At 55.9% G+C, this 19,826-nt stretch overlaps 1 protein-coding gene across 4 annotated transcripts in view; it reads left to right on the forward strand.

Moving 5' to 3' along the window:
* PIK3CD (phosphatidylinositol-4,5-bisphosphate 3-kinase catalytic subunit delta) overlaps positions 1 to 19,826 on the forward strand; it is a 51,184-nt gene that overhangs the window by 25,550 nt on the left and 5,808 nt on the right. For all 4 annotated transcript variants that reach the window (XM_054721241.1, XM_054721240.1, XM_054721242.1 and 1 more), the window contains exons 3-11: positions 12,025 to 12,197; positions 15,369 to 15,597; positions 15,695 to 15,924; positions 16,322 to 16,501; positions 16,807 to 16,956; positions 17,354 to 17,443; positions 18,709 to 18,930; positions 19,468 to 19,564; positions 19,654 to 19,784. In XM_054721241.1, coding sequence (XP_054577216.1) covers positions 12,057 to 12,197; positions 15,369 to 15,597; positions 15,695 to 15,924; positions 16,322 to 16,501; positions 16,807 to 16,956; positions 17,354 to 17,443; positions 18,709 to 18,930; positions 19,468 to 19,564; positions 19,654 to 19,784 — 1,470 coding nt within the window. In that variant the 5' untranslated portion in view covers positions 12,025 to 12,056. The remainder of the gene's footprint in view (positions 1 to 12,024; positions 12,198 to 15,368; positions 15,598 to 15,694; positions 15,925 to 16,321; positions 16,502 to 16,806; positions 16,957 to 17,353; positions 17,444 to 18,708; positions 18,931 to 19,467; positions 19,565 to 19,653; positions 19,785 to 19,826) is intronic.

A 19,826-nucleotide genomic window follows, 5' to 3' on the forward strand; every position in this document is an offset into this window, starting at 1 on the left:
TCCAAGAAACTACAGGAGAAAAGTCTAGAACTGCAGGAGTCCCCGCGTTAAGCGTCTCTGAGTAGTACTCAGCACAATGAATAATAAAAGAAGCAGTCTGTCAAAGAATGAGATGTGCCACAGGACATCATTCTGAACTCCCAAAGCGCCAGAGATAGAGAAAAGTTACAAAAAGCCAGCAGAGACAAAAGCGGCCACAGAGAGCAGGCCAGAGGACAGAACGGCATCGGACTGGACAGAAGCAACACGAGCCGCGGCGGCACCAGAGGGCCGCTCTTTCAAATTTCCAGGGGAAGTTCCTTCCCCGCCCAGAACTCTGTAATTGTCATCCCAGGCACAATAATAGAATGAAGGTATTTTTCAGGCATGGATTTTCAAAAACTGGACACGCCCCTCCGCCCCCTCAGTGACTCTTTTCAAGGAAGATCCTGGAGGATGTGCTCCAGTGAAATGAGAACGTAAACCACGGAAGAGGAACAGGGAGCACAATGTGCAATTGTCTCTTGTTCTCCTGTGGCTCCGCTGCCGAATGGCCTGCGGGGTCTCGGCCGTTATCTTACCGAGGCTCGGAGCGGTGAGAAAAAAGACACTTACCCCACCAGGGCACCTGAGAGCTAGTCCCTTCCAAGCCTCCCCCGTCGCCAGGACCTGGGCTCCGCTGAGGAGGTGCACTGATGTCGTCCTTGACACAGGAGAGCGGGATGACGGGTGGACTGTGTCCACGCAGCAGTGAGGGGCTGCAAGGTCACGTCCTTGGCGCAGCAGCAGTGAGGGGCGCAAACGGACACCCAGCTCTCAGGGGCCACGGGAGGCGTTTCGCCATCAGACGGTCCGCGGGGAGTTCCCGTCGTGGGCCGCCGTTATATTTCTCTTCTCGCCCAGCTCTTTGTTTTTCCCGGACTTGATAGCGGCCTCATCTTTTTGTTGGCTTTGTTTTCAACGTACTGATCACTCATCCTTCCCCACACCCTCCAGCAGAACTGGGACCTGCTCCCAGTCCACCAGCTCCTCTCCGGCTCAGGCTCACCGGTGAGCCGTGGCTTCTTTACCTGCAACCACGTCCCCTGGCTGGTGGCGAGACCAGGCGGTGAAGGGAACGCCTGTGATGGGGCAGAGAAGGCCCAGTTCTGCAGCCGTGTGGCTGGTCTGGGAGCAAGCAGCCCCCTCGGAGCAGGAGCGCAGAGGGCCCGGGAGGAGTAGCTCCAAGAAAAAGGGAGCTGGTGGCTTAGCTGACGCATTGGCTGCATTTTGAGGAGTTTTATAAGCTCTGTTGCAGAGTTTGCCAGGGGGGCGGGGGACTCATATCCGTACACAGAAAACAAAATGTAAAGTGAGGCAACTATCAACTACAGGAATAACAGAAAGTTGAACAAGAAGGGAAATGAAATCATAGCATACTGAGTGGCCTGGCTTTGAACAATGTTTACGTGGTAAGCGCTGATGTTGGATTGACGAGAAGCGATCCCATGGCCGTATTCAGAAGACGGGCGAGAGGATGTGTGCGTGTGTACTTGCAGGGAAGCACTAACTCACCTTAAGGTAAGACGTTCAAAGTTGAAAACCCGGAAATATCAGTGCAAAGCTACTGTTCGGAAATGTAGAGATGAAAACCCAAAGAAACACCTGAAATTGGGATGGTGTGTCTGCTTGTGGAGGTCAGGGGACTGCTGATTATTTTTTTTTTTTTGCTGTAAGCATTTTAGTTTTAAGCAATTCTTTTTTTTTTTTAATCCTCACCCAAGGATATGCCCTTTACTGATCTTTAGAGACAGAAAAGGGAGGAGGGGGGAGAGAGAGAGAAATATTGATCGACCACCTCCCGTATGAGCCGGGAATGGGAATCTAACCCCCAACCCAGGTACGTGCCCTGACCGGGAATTCAACCCACAGCCTTTGGGTATATGGGCTGTTGCTCCCACCCACTGAGCCCCCCAGCCAGGGCTGGTGGTAAGTAATTTTAACCATCATCTGCTTGCAGAACTTTCAAGGATATTAACTTTGAAAAGTCCTTACTGTGACGTCCACATGCACCCGTAGGACAGCTGTTTCAATTTTCTCGATGCGGCGTGCTGCCCGGAGGACGGGGGTGTGTGGTGTCCTTCGGAGTCGGGAACACTCGCCGTGCAGCGTGCTCGGGCGCCCTGGTGACCTCACCCGCTCCTTTAAGTTCGCGTGTGATCGGCGACTTAGTCATTTCCCTATTGCTTTAGACTTATCACTTCTACAAACAATACCACAATGGGTACCTTGGTGCGGGGAGTTTTTTTAACCTTTGAATTGCTTCCTTAGGACATTTCCTGAATTCCCCGCACTTCCAGGCCTGAGACCCTGGGCCTTCCTATTGATCGGGGGGTGCAGCGTCGGGGGATCCACTTGGGTGCAGCCCCTCCCCGGTGGGCCTGGAGCTGAGCATCAGGGAGGTAGTTGGGATAGGACTTTGCAGGTCGCGGTTCGCGTTTTCTGACAGCAGCAGGGGTCAGAAGTCTTCTTTACTTTTTTCATATAAAACAAAATCTCCAGACCCACACCTCTCCCTTTTGATGTCTGTCTTGCTTCCCCCCATTGAAGAGACTTCTTCCTTTTTAAGTATTCAAATGATAAGTTACTGTTCTTAAATTAAAAAAAAAAAGTTACGGTCCTGTTGAAAATTATGGCCTCGCCCTGGCCGTTTGCTCAGTGGTTAGAGCATCGGTCACGGACTGAAGAGTCCCAGGTTCGATTCTGCTCAAGGGCATATACCTGTGTTGTGGGCACATCCCCAGTAGGGGGTGTGCAGGAGGCAGCTGATCGATGTTTCTCTCTCATCGATGTTTCTAACTCTCTATCCCTCTCCCTTCCTCTCTGTGAAAAATCAATAATATATATATATATATTTTAAAAAGGGCATATACCTGGTTTGCAGGCTCGATCTCCAACCTGGGTCGGGCAGGCGCGGGTAGGAGGCAACCAATGAATGTCTCCCTCACATCGATGTTTCTCTCTCTCTGTCTCTCCCCCTCTTTTCCTCTCTCTCTAAAACTCAATGGAAAAAAATACCCTCGGGTGAAGATTAACAAAAAAAAAAAAAAAAAAAGAAGAAGAAGAAGAAAAGAAAACTATGGCCTCAAGGGAGACACCTTTAAAATGAGGAAATGAGGGCGGGTAGACATTTAAAAAAGGAAGACACACCAAGCCTGGCCTGGCGGCTCCGATGGTCAGAGTGTCACCCCCCACATGCCGAGGTTGCGGTTCCGTCCCTGGTCAAGACACGTACAAGAATCCACCAATGAATCCACCAGTGAATGCAGAACTGAGCGGAACAACCAAATCAGTCTCTCTCAGAGCAATACATAAAATAAAGTTTAAAAAAGAAAAGGAGGAAGAAAACTTAAAAAATAACGGGAGGCAGAAGTGGGCAGACAAGAAACGCGAGCGCCTTGCGGCCCCAGCTTCCTCCCCAGGCGGACGTCTGTGGGTAACGGCGCTCTGTCTCCCCCATCCTCACCCTGCCCTCCGCTCCTTCCTCCTGCGGCAGGAGCCCTGCCTTCCTAGCCCGGCCTCGGCTCCTGGAGGTTCCCGCCCCTTCCCTTTTGGACGTGTCCCCCCGCAGCCGACCACCCCGGACAGAGCTGTGCCGGACGCCCTGGCCCGCCTCCCTCTGGCTATGGCTGACGGCTTTGGTGGGGCCTCGTCCTGTCCTGAGGGCCACCGTGGCCATGAGGAAGCTGGGAGACGGGGCCTCCCCGAGGGACACACTGCCGTTCTGCCGTGAAAGGTTTCGTATTTTGGAAAAACAGCACATCTATCCTGAGACCACCTGTTGGGGGCCCTGGACCATTCCCTCCTTCTTCTGGTTGTAGCTTTAGTTCTTTGTCTAGAAGGTTCCGAAGGACAGGAAAGGTCAAGGCCAAAGTGCCCGCCCCTCAGCAGAGGCAGAGGGTGGGGCGTGCGGTGGCCTGGAGGGCCAGCCCATCCGTCTAGCACAGTGGTCGGCAAACCACGGCTCACGAGCCACATGCGGCTCTTTGGCCCCTTGAGTGTGGCTCTTCCACAAAATACCACGGCCTGGGCAAGTCTGTTTTGAAGTAGTGGCGTTAGAAGAAGTTTAAGTTTAAAAAATTTGGCTCTCAAAAGAGATTTCCATCGTTGTCCTGTTGATATTTGGCTCTGTTGACTAATGAGTTTGCCGACCACTGGTCTAGCCTGACCTGGGGCCCTGGGGCCGAACGCCTTTCCCACGTCCATTCTTGCCTCCCTGCCTTCCACTGCCTCACAGCAGCCAGCGTGTCCTCCGTGTACAGTGTAAATCAGGCCGTGTCAGCCCCCTGCTCAGCACCGGGACTTCCCCCCGCATTGGTGACAGGCCCGGACTCCTCACGCGGCGCCCCCTGCAGGCTCCACTCTCCTGGCCGGTCAGCTCGCCTTCAGGCCTCGACTCCAGGACCCTGACCTCAGGGCCTCCGCACGGCCCCGTGCCCGCCGCCTGGAATCTGTTTCTTAGAGCTTTTCTGGATCCTCCTCCTCATTTGAACCTCAATCCCCACAGTCTCACATGAGGACCCTTCCCTGACAAGAGACCCTCCCTGCAAGCTCATTCTTACTCCATTTCGGCTCTTTTACTCTCGGAAATCGGCCTGTTTCTCCACTGTGCTTCCTCGTGTTGTCTCCCTGTCGGACTAAACACCCCGTGGGAGCAGGGGGTCCTGCCCCCGTCCCCTCACATCCCCCTGGTGCTCACATCGGTATTTGCTGAATGAATGAATGAATGAATGAATGAGCAGGACCTGGCCTTCGGGGTCAGAGAGAGGCCCTTCCCGTCCTCTTTCCCGGGGTCTCCAGGAGGGCCTTTCCTCGCCGTCAGGGCAGGGGCTGGTTTCTAGAAGCTCCTTCGAGGTGGACGTGCAGGAGCTCGCCGGGAAGTGGGTGCTCCGGGTAACGACCTTCGACCCCGTTTCTGAGGTGCCCGCCTGCGTCTGGCTCCCACAGAAGTCGGGCGATAGGAAGAGCCCATGTCATTCTCTGCGGGAGACAGAACACTTGGTTAGAAGCACTTTTTAAAATATGTATGTTTTTCTTGATGTCAGCGAGGAAGGGGGAGGGAGAGAGAGATAGGAACATCGGTGATGAGAGAGAATCACTGAACGGCTGCCTCCTGCTCACCCCACACTGGGGCTCAAGCCCACTGACCAGAACCGAACCTGGGACCCTTCAGTCCGCAGGCCGACGCTCTATCCACTGAGCCACACCGGCCAGGGCTAGGAGGACTATTTGAGGCTGAGAAGGACCTGGAAGTAACCTCAGGTCAGGAGGTCCAGATGCGGACTCCCTCCGCGCAGGACAGTGCCGAAGGCTGGCCCGGGGGCCCCTGCCCCTCGTCACGGTGCCTGCTGGTCTTGTATCCTCCCAGCCGGGTTGACGTAGATACGTGGACGGTGTGTATAACCACCTTCTAGGAGTTTCTGAGGCCCCTTCTCTTGGGCTTCTGGGGTTGTAACTTTCAGCTCCGAAATCGGGCGTTGGGCAGAGGTTTTGTCTTGGGATTAATGAGCGTCTCGCGCTGTAGACAGGTTGGAGGGATGACCCGGGGACCATGTCAGACTCGAAGGCTAACACGGGCCAAATACCTGAGACATGCGCCTGTGGGCCCCGGGTTGGACATGCTCCAGGGTGACTTCCGGAGGCACCTGCTGGCCGAGGGCGCTCAGGGAGGAGGTGTGTATTGCTCAGGGAAGTGGGACACGTTTCTCTTTTCCCCGCGGCCTGTCCCCTCGCACACCTGCCGGCTGCAGCACCAAACAGCCTGTCGCTGTGCGTTGACAAAGCCTGGCAGCGGCTCCTGGTTGGAGCGGCAGCCACATTTGGGATGACTCAGGAGATGCCAGCTCAGAGCCCCAGGTCCCTGGAGTTTCAAAAGGAATGAAAGGAATTTCTTAGCAGGTCTGCCAGCCCAGGGGACTAGGAGTTGGGCTGCAGCCCTATTCCCAGCCTGGAGGGGGCGCCTGCATCCGTGGCCTGCCCTCCTCCTTAGAAATAGATCCAGGCCGGGAGCTGCTGGCTGGGGAGCAGGGGAACTTCTATTGGAATATTTGAAGGGAGTCGCAGCACGTTCTCAGCTGGAGAAACTGTTGTTTGGTGCGGGCCGGAGGAAGTGCGTCTCACTGAGAACAGCTCGCCAGGGGATGGTGGGTCCTGGGACGGAGACCCGCAGCCCCGCAGCCAGGCCACCTGCAGCCAGGCGGCTGTTTCTGTGCGTTGTGCTGGCCGGAAGTGGAAGGCGAAGGAAAGGAATTGAGCTCCTCCCTGCCCAGTTGTCTTTGATGTTTTACTAACGGTTCAGATGTGGACAGACACACGCCTGCCTGGACGTTCTGGATGACTCAAGAGTGAGGAAGGATCAATTACTCATGGTTCGTCTTTGCTGGGTCCCTAGTGCCTTGAGGGTGGTCCTACCCCTCTCCGACCCTCTGTCTCTGTCTCATCTGTCCCCATGGCTCCACATCTGTGTGTCACTGCTGCCCCCAGATTACAGCCCGTGACCCTAACGACCTCTCCCCTGAGCGCCAGCCTGGCCTCACCCTTTGGCTGTCTTTCCTGGGATGTGCAGTTAGCAGCTCAGATTCACTGCCTGAGATGTGACTCTTGCTGTTTTATTGCCCCAAAACGTGGTTCTCCCTTACACTTCCCCATCTTGGGAAATTTCCACCCCCAGCCAGTCTCCTACCTCCTCACTCACTGTCCCCCATCTGACCCACCCAGCTCCTAAGTGTATCTTTTTAAAAATATAAATATTTTTTGTATTGATTTCAGAGAAGAAGGGAGAGGGAGATAGAAACATCGATGATGAGAGAGAATCATTGATTGGCTGCCTCCTGTACGCCCCCTACTGGGGATCGAGCCTGCAACCCGGGCATGTGCCCTGACCAGAATGGAAACCGGGACCCTTGGCTGATAGAACTGGAAGTGCAGGGATAGAGTCAGCTTCAGGCATGGCTGGATCCAGGAAATCAGAGGCTGTCCTTGGGCCCCCGCGTGGCCTCGCCACCCTGAGCTCTGCTTTCCACGGTGGCCTCTTCTCAGGTGGTCACCAGCAGCGTTAGGTGCATATTCTGTGTTTTCTGCTTCCCCAGGGGCAAGTCCCCAAAGAAATCCAGGTGTCAAAACCCATTGCACGGATTTGACATTGACACGCACATCCTGGAGTCACTGTAGAGATGACGTGCAGTGATTGGCTGGGCCTGAGTCTCATTCTGGCTTCCAATCCCCATGACTGGGCGGGGGTGGGGTGGGGTGGTGGTGGAGGAATTCGGGGCTCCAATTGGCTGGGCCTGGGTCTCAGGCCAGGAGTGAAGTGAGCCCATCTGAACCCATTGAACTGAGGATGTGTTGAGTCTGTGGAAAGTCCCCAGCTTTCAGATCAAGAAACCCCAAAATTCCCAGCACCCAGAAGCCCTCATTCCCCCGTCCCCCGGGGTGACTGCTCTCCCCTAGGGGTGAGCCCCATCTTCTCTGCCAACAGAGGTTAGTCTGCCCAGGCCTGCTCTCTGTGACTGAAATCGTGAGCACGTACTCTTCGTTCAGCTTCACGCTTGAGCGATGCATTTGTATCGTGTGCGATTGGAGACCATTCTACCGCTCTGTCCCGTTCCGGGGGAGCGGACACAGTTTATTCCCACTCCACCGCCGACGCGCATTTGGGTGGTTTCCAGGTCGGGGCTGTTAGGAGCAGCGATGCTGCAGGCCTGCATGTCTGTCGGGTGTTTGCCCAGGAGTGGAACCGCTGGGTCCGAGGGCATAGCGGATGCAGTCAGTGTGCCCAGGTGGCTGTGCCAGTGTGCATTCTCGGGCCGGTTCTGAAGCCCCTGCACCAGCTGGCATCTGTGCCCCCTGCAAACTGCAGAGCCGGGCGTCTGGGCTTCAGACGGTTGGGCTCATTGGCAGCTGCACCCCGGGCCCGGGGCCCACAAAGCGGGAAAGAGTCCCCACTTCCTCCTGCCCCGTGTCCGGCACTTGATCATGTGATGCCCACGCCATCCCGAGTCTCCTTGTAGGAATGAGGTTTTTGTTGTTGGTTTTAATTCTTACCCAGTGATATGCTTTTTATTTATTTTAGAGAGAATAAAGGTGAGAGAGAGAGAGAGAGAGAGAGAGAGAAAAATCATTGATGTGAGAGAGAAGCATTGATCAGTTGCCTCCTGTACAGGCCCCAGCCAGGGATCAAACCTGCAACCTAGGTATGTGCCCTGACTGGGAATCGAACCCACAACCTTTCGACACGCCAACCAACTGAGCCACCAGGCCAGGGCAGGAATGAGTTTTTCCATCAGAGTACGTCCCTGCGTTCCCGATGGCCGAGTGTGGTGGGAAGCTTCGTTTCCGTGTGGGAAGAGGCAGGGGACTGAGGGGGGCTATGTCTTGGGGCCCCGTCCGTCCCTTTGGTCATGGCCTCAGGAATGGATGGCCGGAGGTGCTCCTGACTTCCCAAGCTCGGCCGAAGCCCATGGAGCATTGTGAGTGGGTTCTCCGGCATTCCTGAGGAGCCCCAACGTTTTGAATGAAAAAGAAAGCGTGCCCTGGCCAGTGTGGCTCAGTTGGTTGGGCATCGCCTCACGCACTGAAGGGTTGCCGGTTGGATTCCTGGTCAGGGAACATGCCCGGGCTTCAGGCTCCATCCCCAGTGGGGGCTTGTAGGGAGCTGCTGATTGAGATTTCCCTCTCACATCAATGTTCCTCTCTCTCTCTCCCTCTCTAAGAAATAAAAAAAAAAAAAAACTTTTTCTTTTTTTTTTACGTTCTTTCTTAAAGAAAAGAAAGCCTTTTGGCCTGGCCATTCTCAGAAAGAGGAACCCAAAGTAGGATGTGGTTTGACAATCGGGACGGGGATCTCGGCAGGTGGTGTCATGGCAGTGGAGGGCGGCGTGCTCATGGAGCTGCTCACTCTGCATCCCGCCAGAGGCAGGGCCTGGCCCCTCTGGCGGGGCCACCAGAATGTCTGTCTCCCACTAAACATTTCCTTTAAACTTTTAAAAAAAAAAACACATTTTTATTGATTTCAGAGAGGAAGGGAGAGAGAGAGAGAGATGGAAACATCAGTGATGAGAGAGCATCATTGATTGGCTGCCTCCTGCATGCCCCCCCGACTGGGGATCGAGCCTGCAACCTAGGCATGTACATGTACCCTTGACCGGAATCGAACCTGGGACCTTTCAGTCCGCAGGCTGATGCTCTATCCACTGAGCCAAACCAGCTAGGGCATAAACTTTTTTTTTTTTTTTTTAAGAGAGAGTAGAAGGGAGAGGGAGAGACAGAGAGAGAAACATCGATGTGTGAGAGACACATCGATTGGTTGCCTCCCACATGTGCCCCAACCTGGGGACGGGGATGAGCCTGCAACCCAGGTGCATGTCCTTGACCGGAATCGAACCCGGGACCCTTCAGTCCACAGGCTGATGCTCTATCCACTGAGCCAAACCCACTAGGGTTCCTTTCAGCTAATTTTTACAAGTCATTTAAATCTGGAAGGATGTGACTTTAGGGAAGTGTTTTTCTAAAGAATAAAAATCATAAAACATAAAGGAAAAGGTTTAAAAGTTGTCTGCATCAACATTAAAAAATACCCATAAAAAAAAAAACACCCCTCTATAAACAAAATAAAAAGGTGACTCGGAGGTATTTCCAACTCGTTTAAGCAACAAAAGAATTCCATCTAGAGTATACAGAGAAACTCCACAAGCTCATAAGACGAGGACAAGTACCTCCACAGCAACATGGGCCGCGCTTATAAGCAGGCTGTTGGGAGAAGATTAGCCTTTCATGGAAAACCAGGGAGATGCAAATTATAATAACGAGAGCGTCTGAGGCCTATTCCGTTGGCAGGAATGAGTGAGTTTGACAATACCAAGTGTCGGTGAGAAAGGAAAGTTGTGTTGCTCTTGCTAATGGACGTCACCACTTTGCTTGGGTGATGTTAATGCCGTGGTTGCACCTGTGACCTGGCATCCCCTCCGAGTGTGCGCCCCGGGCTGCGCTGTCCAGTGTGGCCACCAGCCAGCCACGCGGAGTTTGTGAGCCCCTGAACTCCGAAGGTGTGATTGAGGAATGGCATTTTTTAAGCATTTTATTTAATTTTTAATTCATTTAAATGTAAAAATGGGTACTTGAATTCCTTTATTTGAAAACTTTTAAATGTATCTTTAGAACAGTTTGAGTCTGTGAGTCTACTTTTTCACCTGCCATTGTATGAAATCCACTTAGAGATGAATATTTCTTTCTGTGTGTTAATCCTCACCCGAGGATATTTTCTCTTTGATTTTTAGGGAGAGGAGAAGAGAGAGGGAGAGACAGAGAGAAATGTCGATGTGAGAGAAACACATCGATTGGTTGCCTCCAGCACACACCCCAACCAGGGCCCAGGCTGGGGAGGAGCCTGCAGCCACGGTACGTGCCTTTGACCAGGATAGAACCCGGGACCCTTCAGTCCTCAGGCCGACACTCTATCCACTGAGCCAAACCTGCCAGGACGAGAGGAAGATTTCTGATGAAAATCTATTGTCCGAATTGTAGTGTGCACAGCAAGTATAGATTACACAGCAGATTTCAAAATAAGAGAAAAAAAATGTAAAATATCTGCTTAGTAATTTTTCTATCTTGATAACATCAAAATGACCATATTTTGGATATACTGGGTCAAGTAAAATATATTGCTAAATTGAATTTTATCTGTCATTTAATTATTTTTAAAATGTGGCTACTGGTAACTCTGACATTACATGTCTCTCACTTATATTTCTCTTGGACAACACTCACCGGGACTCTGACATGCACACAAGGAGATGCGAGCAAGAATATATACATTGTAGCCCACCTGGCGTGGCTCAGCGGTTGAGCGGTGACCTCTGAACCAGGAGGTCATGGTTCGATTCCCGGTCAGGGCACATGCCCGGTTGCAGGCTCAATCCCAGTGTGGGGCATGCAGGAGGCAGCCGATCAATGATTCTCTCTCATCATTGGTATATCTATCTCTCTCTCCCTCTCCCTTCCTCTCTGAAATCAATAAAAATATATTTTAAAAAAGAATAGGAAAATAAAAAAAGAAAAAGAATATACATTGTAGCATTGCTTTTGTAGTACATAGAGTAGAAACAAACCTTGAGGTTCATCAGCAAGAGAAGGGGTAAATAAAACGTGGTTTATTTACAAAGGGAAATACCACAAGTGTTAAAAAGAATGAACTAGAGCCACGTGTATCGGCAAAGGTTTAAGGCAGGCGTCCTCAAACTACGGCCCGCGGGCCACAGGCGGGTGTTTTTGCCGTTTTGTTTTTTTACTTCAAAATAAGATCTGTGCAGTGTGCATAGGAATTTGTTCATAGTGTTTTTTAAACTATAGTCCGGCCCTCCAGCGGTCTGAGGGACAGTGAACTGGCCCCCTGTTGTAAAGCATGCAGAAATAACTAGGAGTTGTTTGGGACACATATTAGTATAATGCCGGTCTGAAAACGTCCATGGGCGTTATTCATAACCAGAACGGCAGCCTGGCGTGTCGGGGGCCTTGGAGACCTTTACCTGAGCCTGTGCCGTTTGGTTACCGTGGAGTGGGTGTGACCGAGGGGACTGGCAGGGTGAGGTGTTTCGGCATACTGTTTATGACCCAAAGCCCTTGTAAGCCACTTGGTGTCGGGTGAGGAGGGTTCAGAGCTGTCGCCCTCGGTCCCTCTCCCGTCCTGGGTGCCGGCCCCGTGGCTCCTTCGCCAGTGGGTGGCCGTGGCGGGTCTCCCCGGGGGTGCTCCTGAGAAACAAGGATTTGGAGCTGGTCTCTTGGTGTCTTGAACTTGGGCCACTGCTGAGAGATGTGGCCGGAGTACCCGCTGTGATGAGAGGCAGCTCGGCCGAGCCGGTGGCCTGGGCCACCCCGGGCAGGGGGAGGCCCCGACTCCATCCTGAGCCTCCTGCGGCCAAAGGTCCCGAATCCTGTTCTCCAAAGGGTCCTCTCGAAGGCCTCCCCCAGCACCTGCCGGCGCGGCTCACCTTGCCTTCTCTTCCTTTTCAGGACGACTGGTGTCCGAGCAGTGAGGAAGCAGGATGCCCCCGGGGGTGGACTGCCCCATGGAATTCTGGGCCAACGAGGAGAACCAGAGCGTGGCGGTTGACTTCCTGCTGCCCACGGGGGTCTATCTGAACTTCCCCGTGTCCCGCAATGCCAACCTCAGCACCATCAAGAAGGTACCATCTTGACCTTATTTTTATTTTATTTTATTTTTTTAAAATATATTTTATTGGTTTTTTACAGAGAGGAAGGGAGAGAGATAGAGTCAGAAACATTGATGTGAGAGAGACATCGATCAGCTGCCTCCTGCACTGAGCCAAACCGGTTTCGGCATACAGAGAGGAAGGGAGAGGGATAGAGAGCGGGAGAGAGAAACATCGACCAGCTGCCTCCTGCACACCACTGGGGATGTGCCCACAACCAAGGTACATGCCCTTGACCGGAATCGAACCTGGGACCTTTCAGTCCGCAGGCCGACGCTCTATCCACTGAGCCAAACCGGTTTCGGCTTGACCTTATTTATGTATTTTTTGTGTTAATCCGCACCCGAGATATTTTCCCACTGATTTTTAGAGAGAGTGGGTGGGGAGGAAAGAGAGAGAGGGAGAAACACCCATGTTTCACATTGACTAGTTGCCTCCTGAACATGCCCCTCCTGGCGCCGGGATCCAGCCTGCAATTGAGGTACGTGTCCTTGACCTGAATCGAACCCAGGACCCTTCAGCCCAAGGGCCGAGGCTGTATCCACTGAGGCAAACCAGCTAGGGCTTGACCTTGAAGCTAGTCCTTAGAGTTTGGAACTCAGACAGACAGACACCCACACTCACATGCGTGATTTCTCAGGTTCCAGAGCCTCGGATGGGGATTTTAAGTGCTGTCAGTCATATCTAGGAATTGTTTAAAAACTTGCAGTGAGAGTCTGCCTAGCATTCCTGATTGAGCTGCCCCTGCGCGGTGCCTGGGAGAGCTCCGGCCGTGCTCCCCGTGGCCCTTCCTTCTCGTCACGGCCTTGCTGGTGTTTTTGGAACCTCGCTCCATCCACGGCCACGCAAGGCTTTTGCTGGTCTTTTGTCTTTCGGGCTGTCGTCCTAGTAACACATCTTTGGAAAGCGTATTTTTGGGTTTTTGTTGAATAATTTTCAGGGTAAATGACCGAGTCAGAAGATTAGACATCGGGATTGTATTTGGTAGAGACTGGCTTGTTCCACTTACAGAGTGTGACATGTAATGTGTCGTGCCACAGGGCAAGACCAGGATTTTAAAAGCTGTACTTGGGAGCAGAACAAAAAAGAGAAGCAGCCCTGACCGGTTTGGCTCAGTGGACAGAGCGTCAGCCTGCGGACTGAAGGGTCCCAGGTTCGATTCCGGTCAAGGGCATGTACCTTGGTTGCGGGCACATCCCCAGTAGGGAGTGTGCAGGAGGCAGCTGATCGATGTTTCTCTCTCATCGATGTTTCTAACTCTCTATCCTCTCTGTAAAAATTAATAAAATATATTTAAAAAAAAAAAAAAGAAGCAATGGTGCAATGGACCATCCTTGAGGTTTTTTGTTTGTTTGTTGTTGTTTTTAATCTTCTCTTCCTGGGAGATTTCTTTAAATATTAAATTTCTTCTTTCTCTATTTCAAAAGTAATATGGACCCATTGAGATTGAGGAACAAGAAAAAGTAGAAGGAAAGAATTATCTATGATCCAGTGGGAGGAAAAAATTATCTGAGATAACCGCAGTTACCCCTTCGGCTGTGGGCTGTTTTCTTTTTTACATACAGTACAGGATTGTTGTGATAAATTCTGATTATGAACTTTTATATCCTTTTATCTCAGAGCTAAAATGTCACATCTTTTTCATTTTGTTAACTTTAGGTCAACATTACTTTAAGGTTAATCTTACTTTTCTGCTTTCAGAGCTATACATGCATGTTCATTCACATTTCAGCACTGTGAACATACTGAAACACGTGGGTCCCAGCAGTCTCACCTCACACCCCAGCTCCACTGCAGTTTCTTCATGTGGTTATTTATGCCACAGGCCGGATAGTAAATATTCTAGGCTTTGCTGGCGGTCATACCGTAAATGCTGCAGCTACCAACTCTGCCTTGTAAGGCGAAGGCATTCCCAGACGATATGTAAATGAGGGGGCGTGGCTGTCTTCCAGTAACCTGGTGGTTTGCAGAGTCCTGATCTATATAATTCATATGTTTATTATTTATTTTTCGTTAATCCTCACCCGAGGATATTTTTCCCATTGATTTTTAGAAAGCATAGCAGAGAAAGTGGGAAGGAGGAACGGGGCGGGGGGGGGGAGGGGGGAAGAGAGAGAGAGAGACATCAATTGGTTGCCTCCTGCACACGCCCGACCAGGGCCAGGGATCCAACCTGCAACCCAGGTAGTGCCCTTGCCCGGGAATCGAAGCTGTGACCCGTCGGCGCGTGGACCGATGCGCTACCCACTGAGCACACCTGCCAGGACACTGGGCTTATTGTCATTTTTATGAACTGGGCTTGAATTACACCGGCTGACCTGCATTTTCCGTTTTCCCTCTTAATGATGCCTCTTGGAGTGCTCTGTTGCTCAGGAACCCCTGGATTCTGGGTCCCGCCCCTGTGTGATCCCTTTGGGTTCGTGACCATATTACCTGCCCCCCCTGGGGGAAAGCTAAGGCTGGTTTCCCCTTTTTTGTCTTCCCTGGGACTCAGCGGTGAACACCTTTGCACTAAACCCTGATGTTAGAAGGCTCCCCAGAATCCCTGGGCACACAGCCTGCAGAGGGGTCTCATGGCCCCCTCAGTGCGTTACACTTTTCTGAATTGTTTGCCAGCATTTACAAGTCGGGGTGATAAGCCCCAGAACGATTAACTGGGGGTGCCTGGAGGTCCGGGAGATGTAAGAGGCTCGGTTCCAGATTCTAGAGCACGCAGAGGAGTGGAGGCGGGACTCCCGGTGACCCCGTGGTCAGTGTCCGGGGTCTGGAGAGGGTGGCCGTCTTGGGATCTTGCTGTTGTCTTTTTAATTTTATTTTAATTTTTATTTTAAAATATATTTTCATTAATTTCAGAGAGGAAAGGAGGGAGAGAGATAGAAACATCAATGATGAGAGAGAATCATTGATTGGCTGCCTCCTGCACGCTTCCCACTGGGGATCCAGCCTGCAACCCGCACACATGCCCTGACCAGGAATCGAACCGTGACCTCCTGGTTCACAGGTTGACGCTCAACCACTGAGCCACACCGGCCGGGCGCCCTTGCCTGCTTGTAAGGGACGCCCAGACTGAGACCAGCCTCCACCCCGGGGCCCCGCCCGCCTCGGTCGGAGGGCTGACCGCTGACCGGTGCCCGTCCCTCCCAGGTGCTGTGGCACCGAGCCCAGTATGAGCCGCTCTTCCACATGCTCAGTGACCCCGAGGCCTACGTGTTCACCTGCGTCAACCAGACGGCGGAGCAGCAGGAGCTGGAGGACGAGCAGCGGCGGCTGTGCGACATCCAGCCCTTCCTGCCCGTCCTGCGCCTGGTGGCCCGCGAGGGCGACAGGGTCAAGAAGCTCATCAACTCGCAGATCAGCCTCCTCATCGGCAAAGGTACCCGGGCCGGGGGGCCGCGTGCTGCAGGCTGCCTGCCCCCGGGGCTTGGCCCCCGACCCCTGACCCTCTGACCCCGGGCTCCCTCCCGCCTCAGGCCTGCACGAGTTTGATTCTCTGCGGGACCCGGAGGTGAATGACTTCCGAGCCAAGATGCGCCAGTTCTGTGAGGAGGCGGCCGCCCGGCGGCAGCAGCTGGGCTGGGAGGCCTGGCTGCAGTACAGCTTCCCCCTGCAGCTGGAGCCCTCGGCGCGGACCTGGGGCGCCGGCACCCTGCGGGTCCCCAACCGGGCCCTCCTGGTCAACGTCAAGTTCGAGGGCAGTGAGGTGAGGGCTGGCCCCGCTGGTGCTGCTTCCGGGCCGCTGTGTCCACGGGGGATGCTGTCCCTGTGAGACTCCCCAGGCCCGCACCAGCCCCCCAAATCCACTCCTCTCTGTAGCATCAGATACTGGGTATTTGTGGGGTATCCACGCATGCCTGGGGCACGGTCGAACATCCCCCCCGAGGCAGTTCGACAAGACAGAACGGCCAAATGGCCTTCGTCCTTGTCTGTCCACTCATTCACACCTATTTCCTGGTCGCGGGCCGTGTGCCTTCATCAGACCCTGCTCCGCGGAGCTCCCGTTTGAGGGCTGGGGAGGGCATATAGGCAGCCCCACGCCTGTGCCCCAGGGCCCGGGGTCCCTTCACAGGCGGAGGGCTGACCCCTCCCCCTCCCCCTAGGAGAGCTTCACCTTCCAGGTGTCCACCAAGGACGTGCCCCTGGCGCTGATGGCCTGCGCCCTGCGGAAGAAGGCGACGGTGTTCCGGCAGCCCCTGGTGGAGCAGCCCGAGGACTACACGCTGCAGGTGAACGGGAAGCAGGAGTACCTGTACGGCAGCTACCCGCTCTGCCAGTTCCAGGTGAGCCGGGCAGGGGCCTGGGCAGGGGCCTGGGGAGGTGGGGGAGCTGGTTCTTGGGCCCTTTTTGAGCCTGATGCGCCAGGCCTTTGGGGGTCACAGCGAGAGTGTCCCCTTGCTGGGCTGACCCTCCCTGTGCACACAGGAAGGCTCTGTCTTCGGGAGGTGGCAGGCGCAGGGAGAGCCTGCGGGAGCGGCTGGAGGGCTGGGCTGGGCCGTGGTCGGCGTGAGAAGGTCCAGGTAGCCAGTTGTCCAGGGAATGGCTAGAACTGCTCACCGGCCGCTCACTCTGCCCCGTCCCATCTCAGTACATCTGCAGCTGCCTGCACAGCGGGCTGACCCCCCATCTGACCATGGTCCACTCCTCCTCCATCCTTGCCATGCGGGACGAGCAGAGCAACCCTGTCCCCCAGGTCCAAAAATCGCGCACCAAGCCGCCCCCCATCCCCATGAAGAAGGTGAGCTGGGCCCGCCACTTGTTTCCCCTCCCCCCTCCCCCCACGTGGTGCCCAGCCCTGGGCCTGTCGGGCAGCACCCCCGGCCGGCAGAGGGGCCAGGGGCCCTCGCCGCGCGCCCCTTGCTGGCCAGTGTTGAGTTGGGGCTTTGAGCTTGGGCAGCCAACGCGACCCTGTGCTGGGCGGTTCCCGGGGCAGCCAGCCTCCAGGCCTGGCTCCGGCTGCCCTCCTCCTGCCCCCCTGCTTCCTGCCGGAGGCAGAGCTCCGTGCCTGCAGGTTTTCTGGTAAAGGATGGAGGTGGGATAGGTGCCTGGGCCTCACCACAACACTCCCCCCCACCCCATGGCCCTGAGCCTCTGGACCCTCTCTGAGGCCCTCTTCTCCCCCCCCCCCCCCCCAGCCCTCGTCCTTGTCCCTGTGGGCCCTGGAGCAGCCCTTCTGCGTGGAGCTGATCCAGGGCAGCAAAGTGAACGCCGACGAGCGGATGAAGGTAGGGGGCTCTTGGGCCGGGGCGGGCGGCGGGGGGGGCGGGGGGGGGGGGAGCGGGTGTTTTTTGCACAAACAAGGTGGCTGTGGCCTGGAGGGGTGGCAGAGGAAGAGGGGGGGTCACATGAAAGCCACCTGACCACATTACCCAGCATCCCGGCCCTGGGTGGTTGTGAGCTGCTTCAAAACAGGAAGGGGGGAGGGGAACAGGCCGTGGCCAGCGGCCGATTCGGAGAAACGGGGCCCGGAGAGTTCTGGGTACGGGACTTTGGCGGAGGCTGTGGGGCCGGCCCAGCCCGGGACGTGGAAACCGCAGCTGGGGAGGCAGCGGGCGTTGGAAGGGAGCCGCTCCAACTGGGCCGGGCCTTTGGGGGCTCCCAGGGGGGATGGAGGGGGCGGGTGTACATCGCCTGCCTGGACCCCCGGGGCCAGGCCCACACACCAGCTCCTCCGTCCTCGTCCTCGGGACAGGCTGCTCGTGCAGGTTTTATTGTCCCATTTGCAGAATGTGAAACCTGGGTCCCCAGAGGGTGGGTCTCTTTGGGGAGCACTTTTTGGGGTGATTTCATAAGCAGGCAGGTCTGGGTCCCACTGGCGAAATCGTGGAGGTGGGATGCAGGCAGCTTTCTGCTACAGCAGAGCTGGAGGAGGCAGGCGTTCCCGAGGCATTAAACCCTTCCCCAGCCGCAGGGGCTCCTTCCCCAGCCTCAGGGGCTGCTTCCCCAGCCTCAGGGGCGCCTTCCCCAGCCTCAGGGGCGCCTTCCCCAGCCGCAGGGGCTCCTTCCCCAGCCACAGGGGCTCCTTCCCCAGCCACAGGGGCTCCTTCCCCAGCCACAGGGGCGCCTTCCCCAGCCTCAGGGGCGCCTTCCCCAGCCTCAGGGGCGCCTTCCCCAGCCTCAGGGGCGCGTTCCCCAGCCACAGGGGCTCCTGGGACTTAGCCGAGGAGGGAGCCCTCAGTGTTAGAGCTCAAAGGTCCCTGGAGTTCCCGAGCCCAGCTGGGGAAACTGAGGCCAGAGCAGGCAGCAACATGACCTGGGGTCCCACAGTCACTGGGAGCTGAGACCAGTCCCCCATGCACAGCCCACACCACCCTTCCCTTCACCCCCCGCCCTCATCTCTTCTCCCACGTGGGACGTGGGGTTCAGACCCATGTGGGATGAGGACATCTTGGGAGGAGGTTCTGGCCTTAGGCGGTGGGAGAACCTGGGCAGGGAGAGGGGCGGGGCCTCTGCCCCCTGTGCCACCTGTGCCCTGTGCCCACCTCCCCAGCTGGTGGTGCAGGCCGGGCTCTTCCACGGCAACGAGACGCTGTGCAAGACGGTGTCCAGCTCGGAGGTGAGCGTGTGCTCGGAGCCCGTGTGGAAGCAGCGCCTGGAGTTCGACATCAACGTGTGCGACCTGCCGCGCATGGCCCGGCTCTGCTTCGCGCTGTACGCCGTCATCGAGAAGGCCAAGAAGGCCCGCTCCACCAAGAAGAAGTCCAAGAAGGCGGTGCGTGGGGCGGCGGGGCGGCCTCAGAGCCCGCACCTTCCTGCGGACCCCCCCCTCCCCCGTCCAGACCTGCGGCCCCGGAGCCACTCAGCCTGGGGACCCGCCTCCCCAGCCTCCCACCCTGGCCAGGGCCCCGGCGTGAGGGTTCTGGGCCCCGGGCTTGCTAGCGGGGTGACTCGGGACATCGGCTGGGCCTCTGGTCCTGCCCGGGAGGAGGGACACTCTGCTGCAGGGAGCGGGCGCCGTCCGCCTCGCCCGGGAAGGATCGGTGGTTGGGCTCCTGAGTCATGGCCCCAGGAGGTGACTGGCCTCTGAGCCATGCTGACTCCCCACCGCTGAGCCGGGCCAGCTTTCTGGGGCTGACGTGGCGTGTTTAGGGGTTCCTCCAGCAGCTGGGAGTGGGGAGCAGAAGGGAGCCACGAGGGGCTGGCCTTGCCGGCCCCTCGGGGGAGTCTGAGTGCAGGGACCTGGCCGGAGCCGGTCCGTCCCACAGGCGGGAGGGAGGCCGCCTGGGCCTGAGCCGCCCTCTCTCCGCAGGACTGCCCCATCGCCTGGGCCAACCTCACCCTGTTCGACTACAAGGACCAGCTCAAGACGGGCGAGTGCTGTCTCTACATGTGGCCCTCTGTCCCAGGTGGGCCCAGGCCAGGCAGGGGGAGGCGTGTGCGGGGGTTGCCCTCATGGGGGTGTTCCCCGTGTAACTCCTCCTGTTCCCGTGTCCAGACGAGAAAGGGGAGCTGCTGAACCCCACAGGAACCGTGTGCAGCAACCCCAACACCGAGAGTGCCGCCGCCCTGGTCATCTGCCTCCCCGAGGTGGCCCCCCACCCCGTGTACTACCCCGCCCTGGACAAGGTCAGTGGGGGCCTCGCCACCTGGGGTCCGGACCTGCCCTGC

Source organism: Eptesicus fuscus, chromosome 9 (assembly GCF_027574615.1).
Source record: "Eptesicus fuscus isolate TK198812 chromosome 9, DD_ASM_mEF_20220401, whole genome shotgun sequence".
In the NCBI taxonomy this organism is placed as follows: Eukaryota; Metazoa; Chordata; class Mammalia; order Chiroptera; family Vespertilionidae; genus Eptesicus; species Eptesicus fuscus.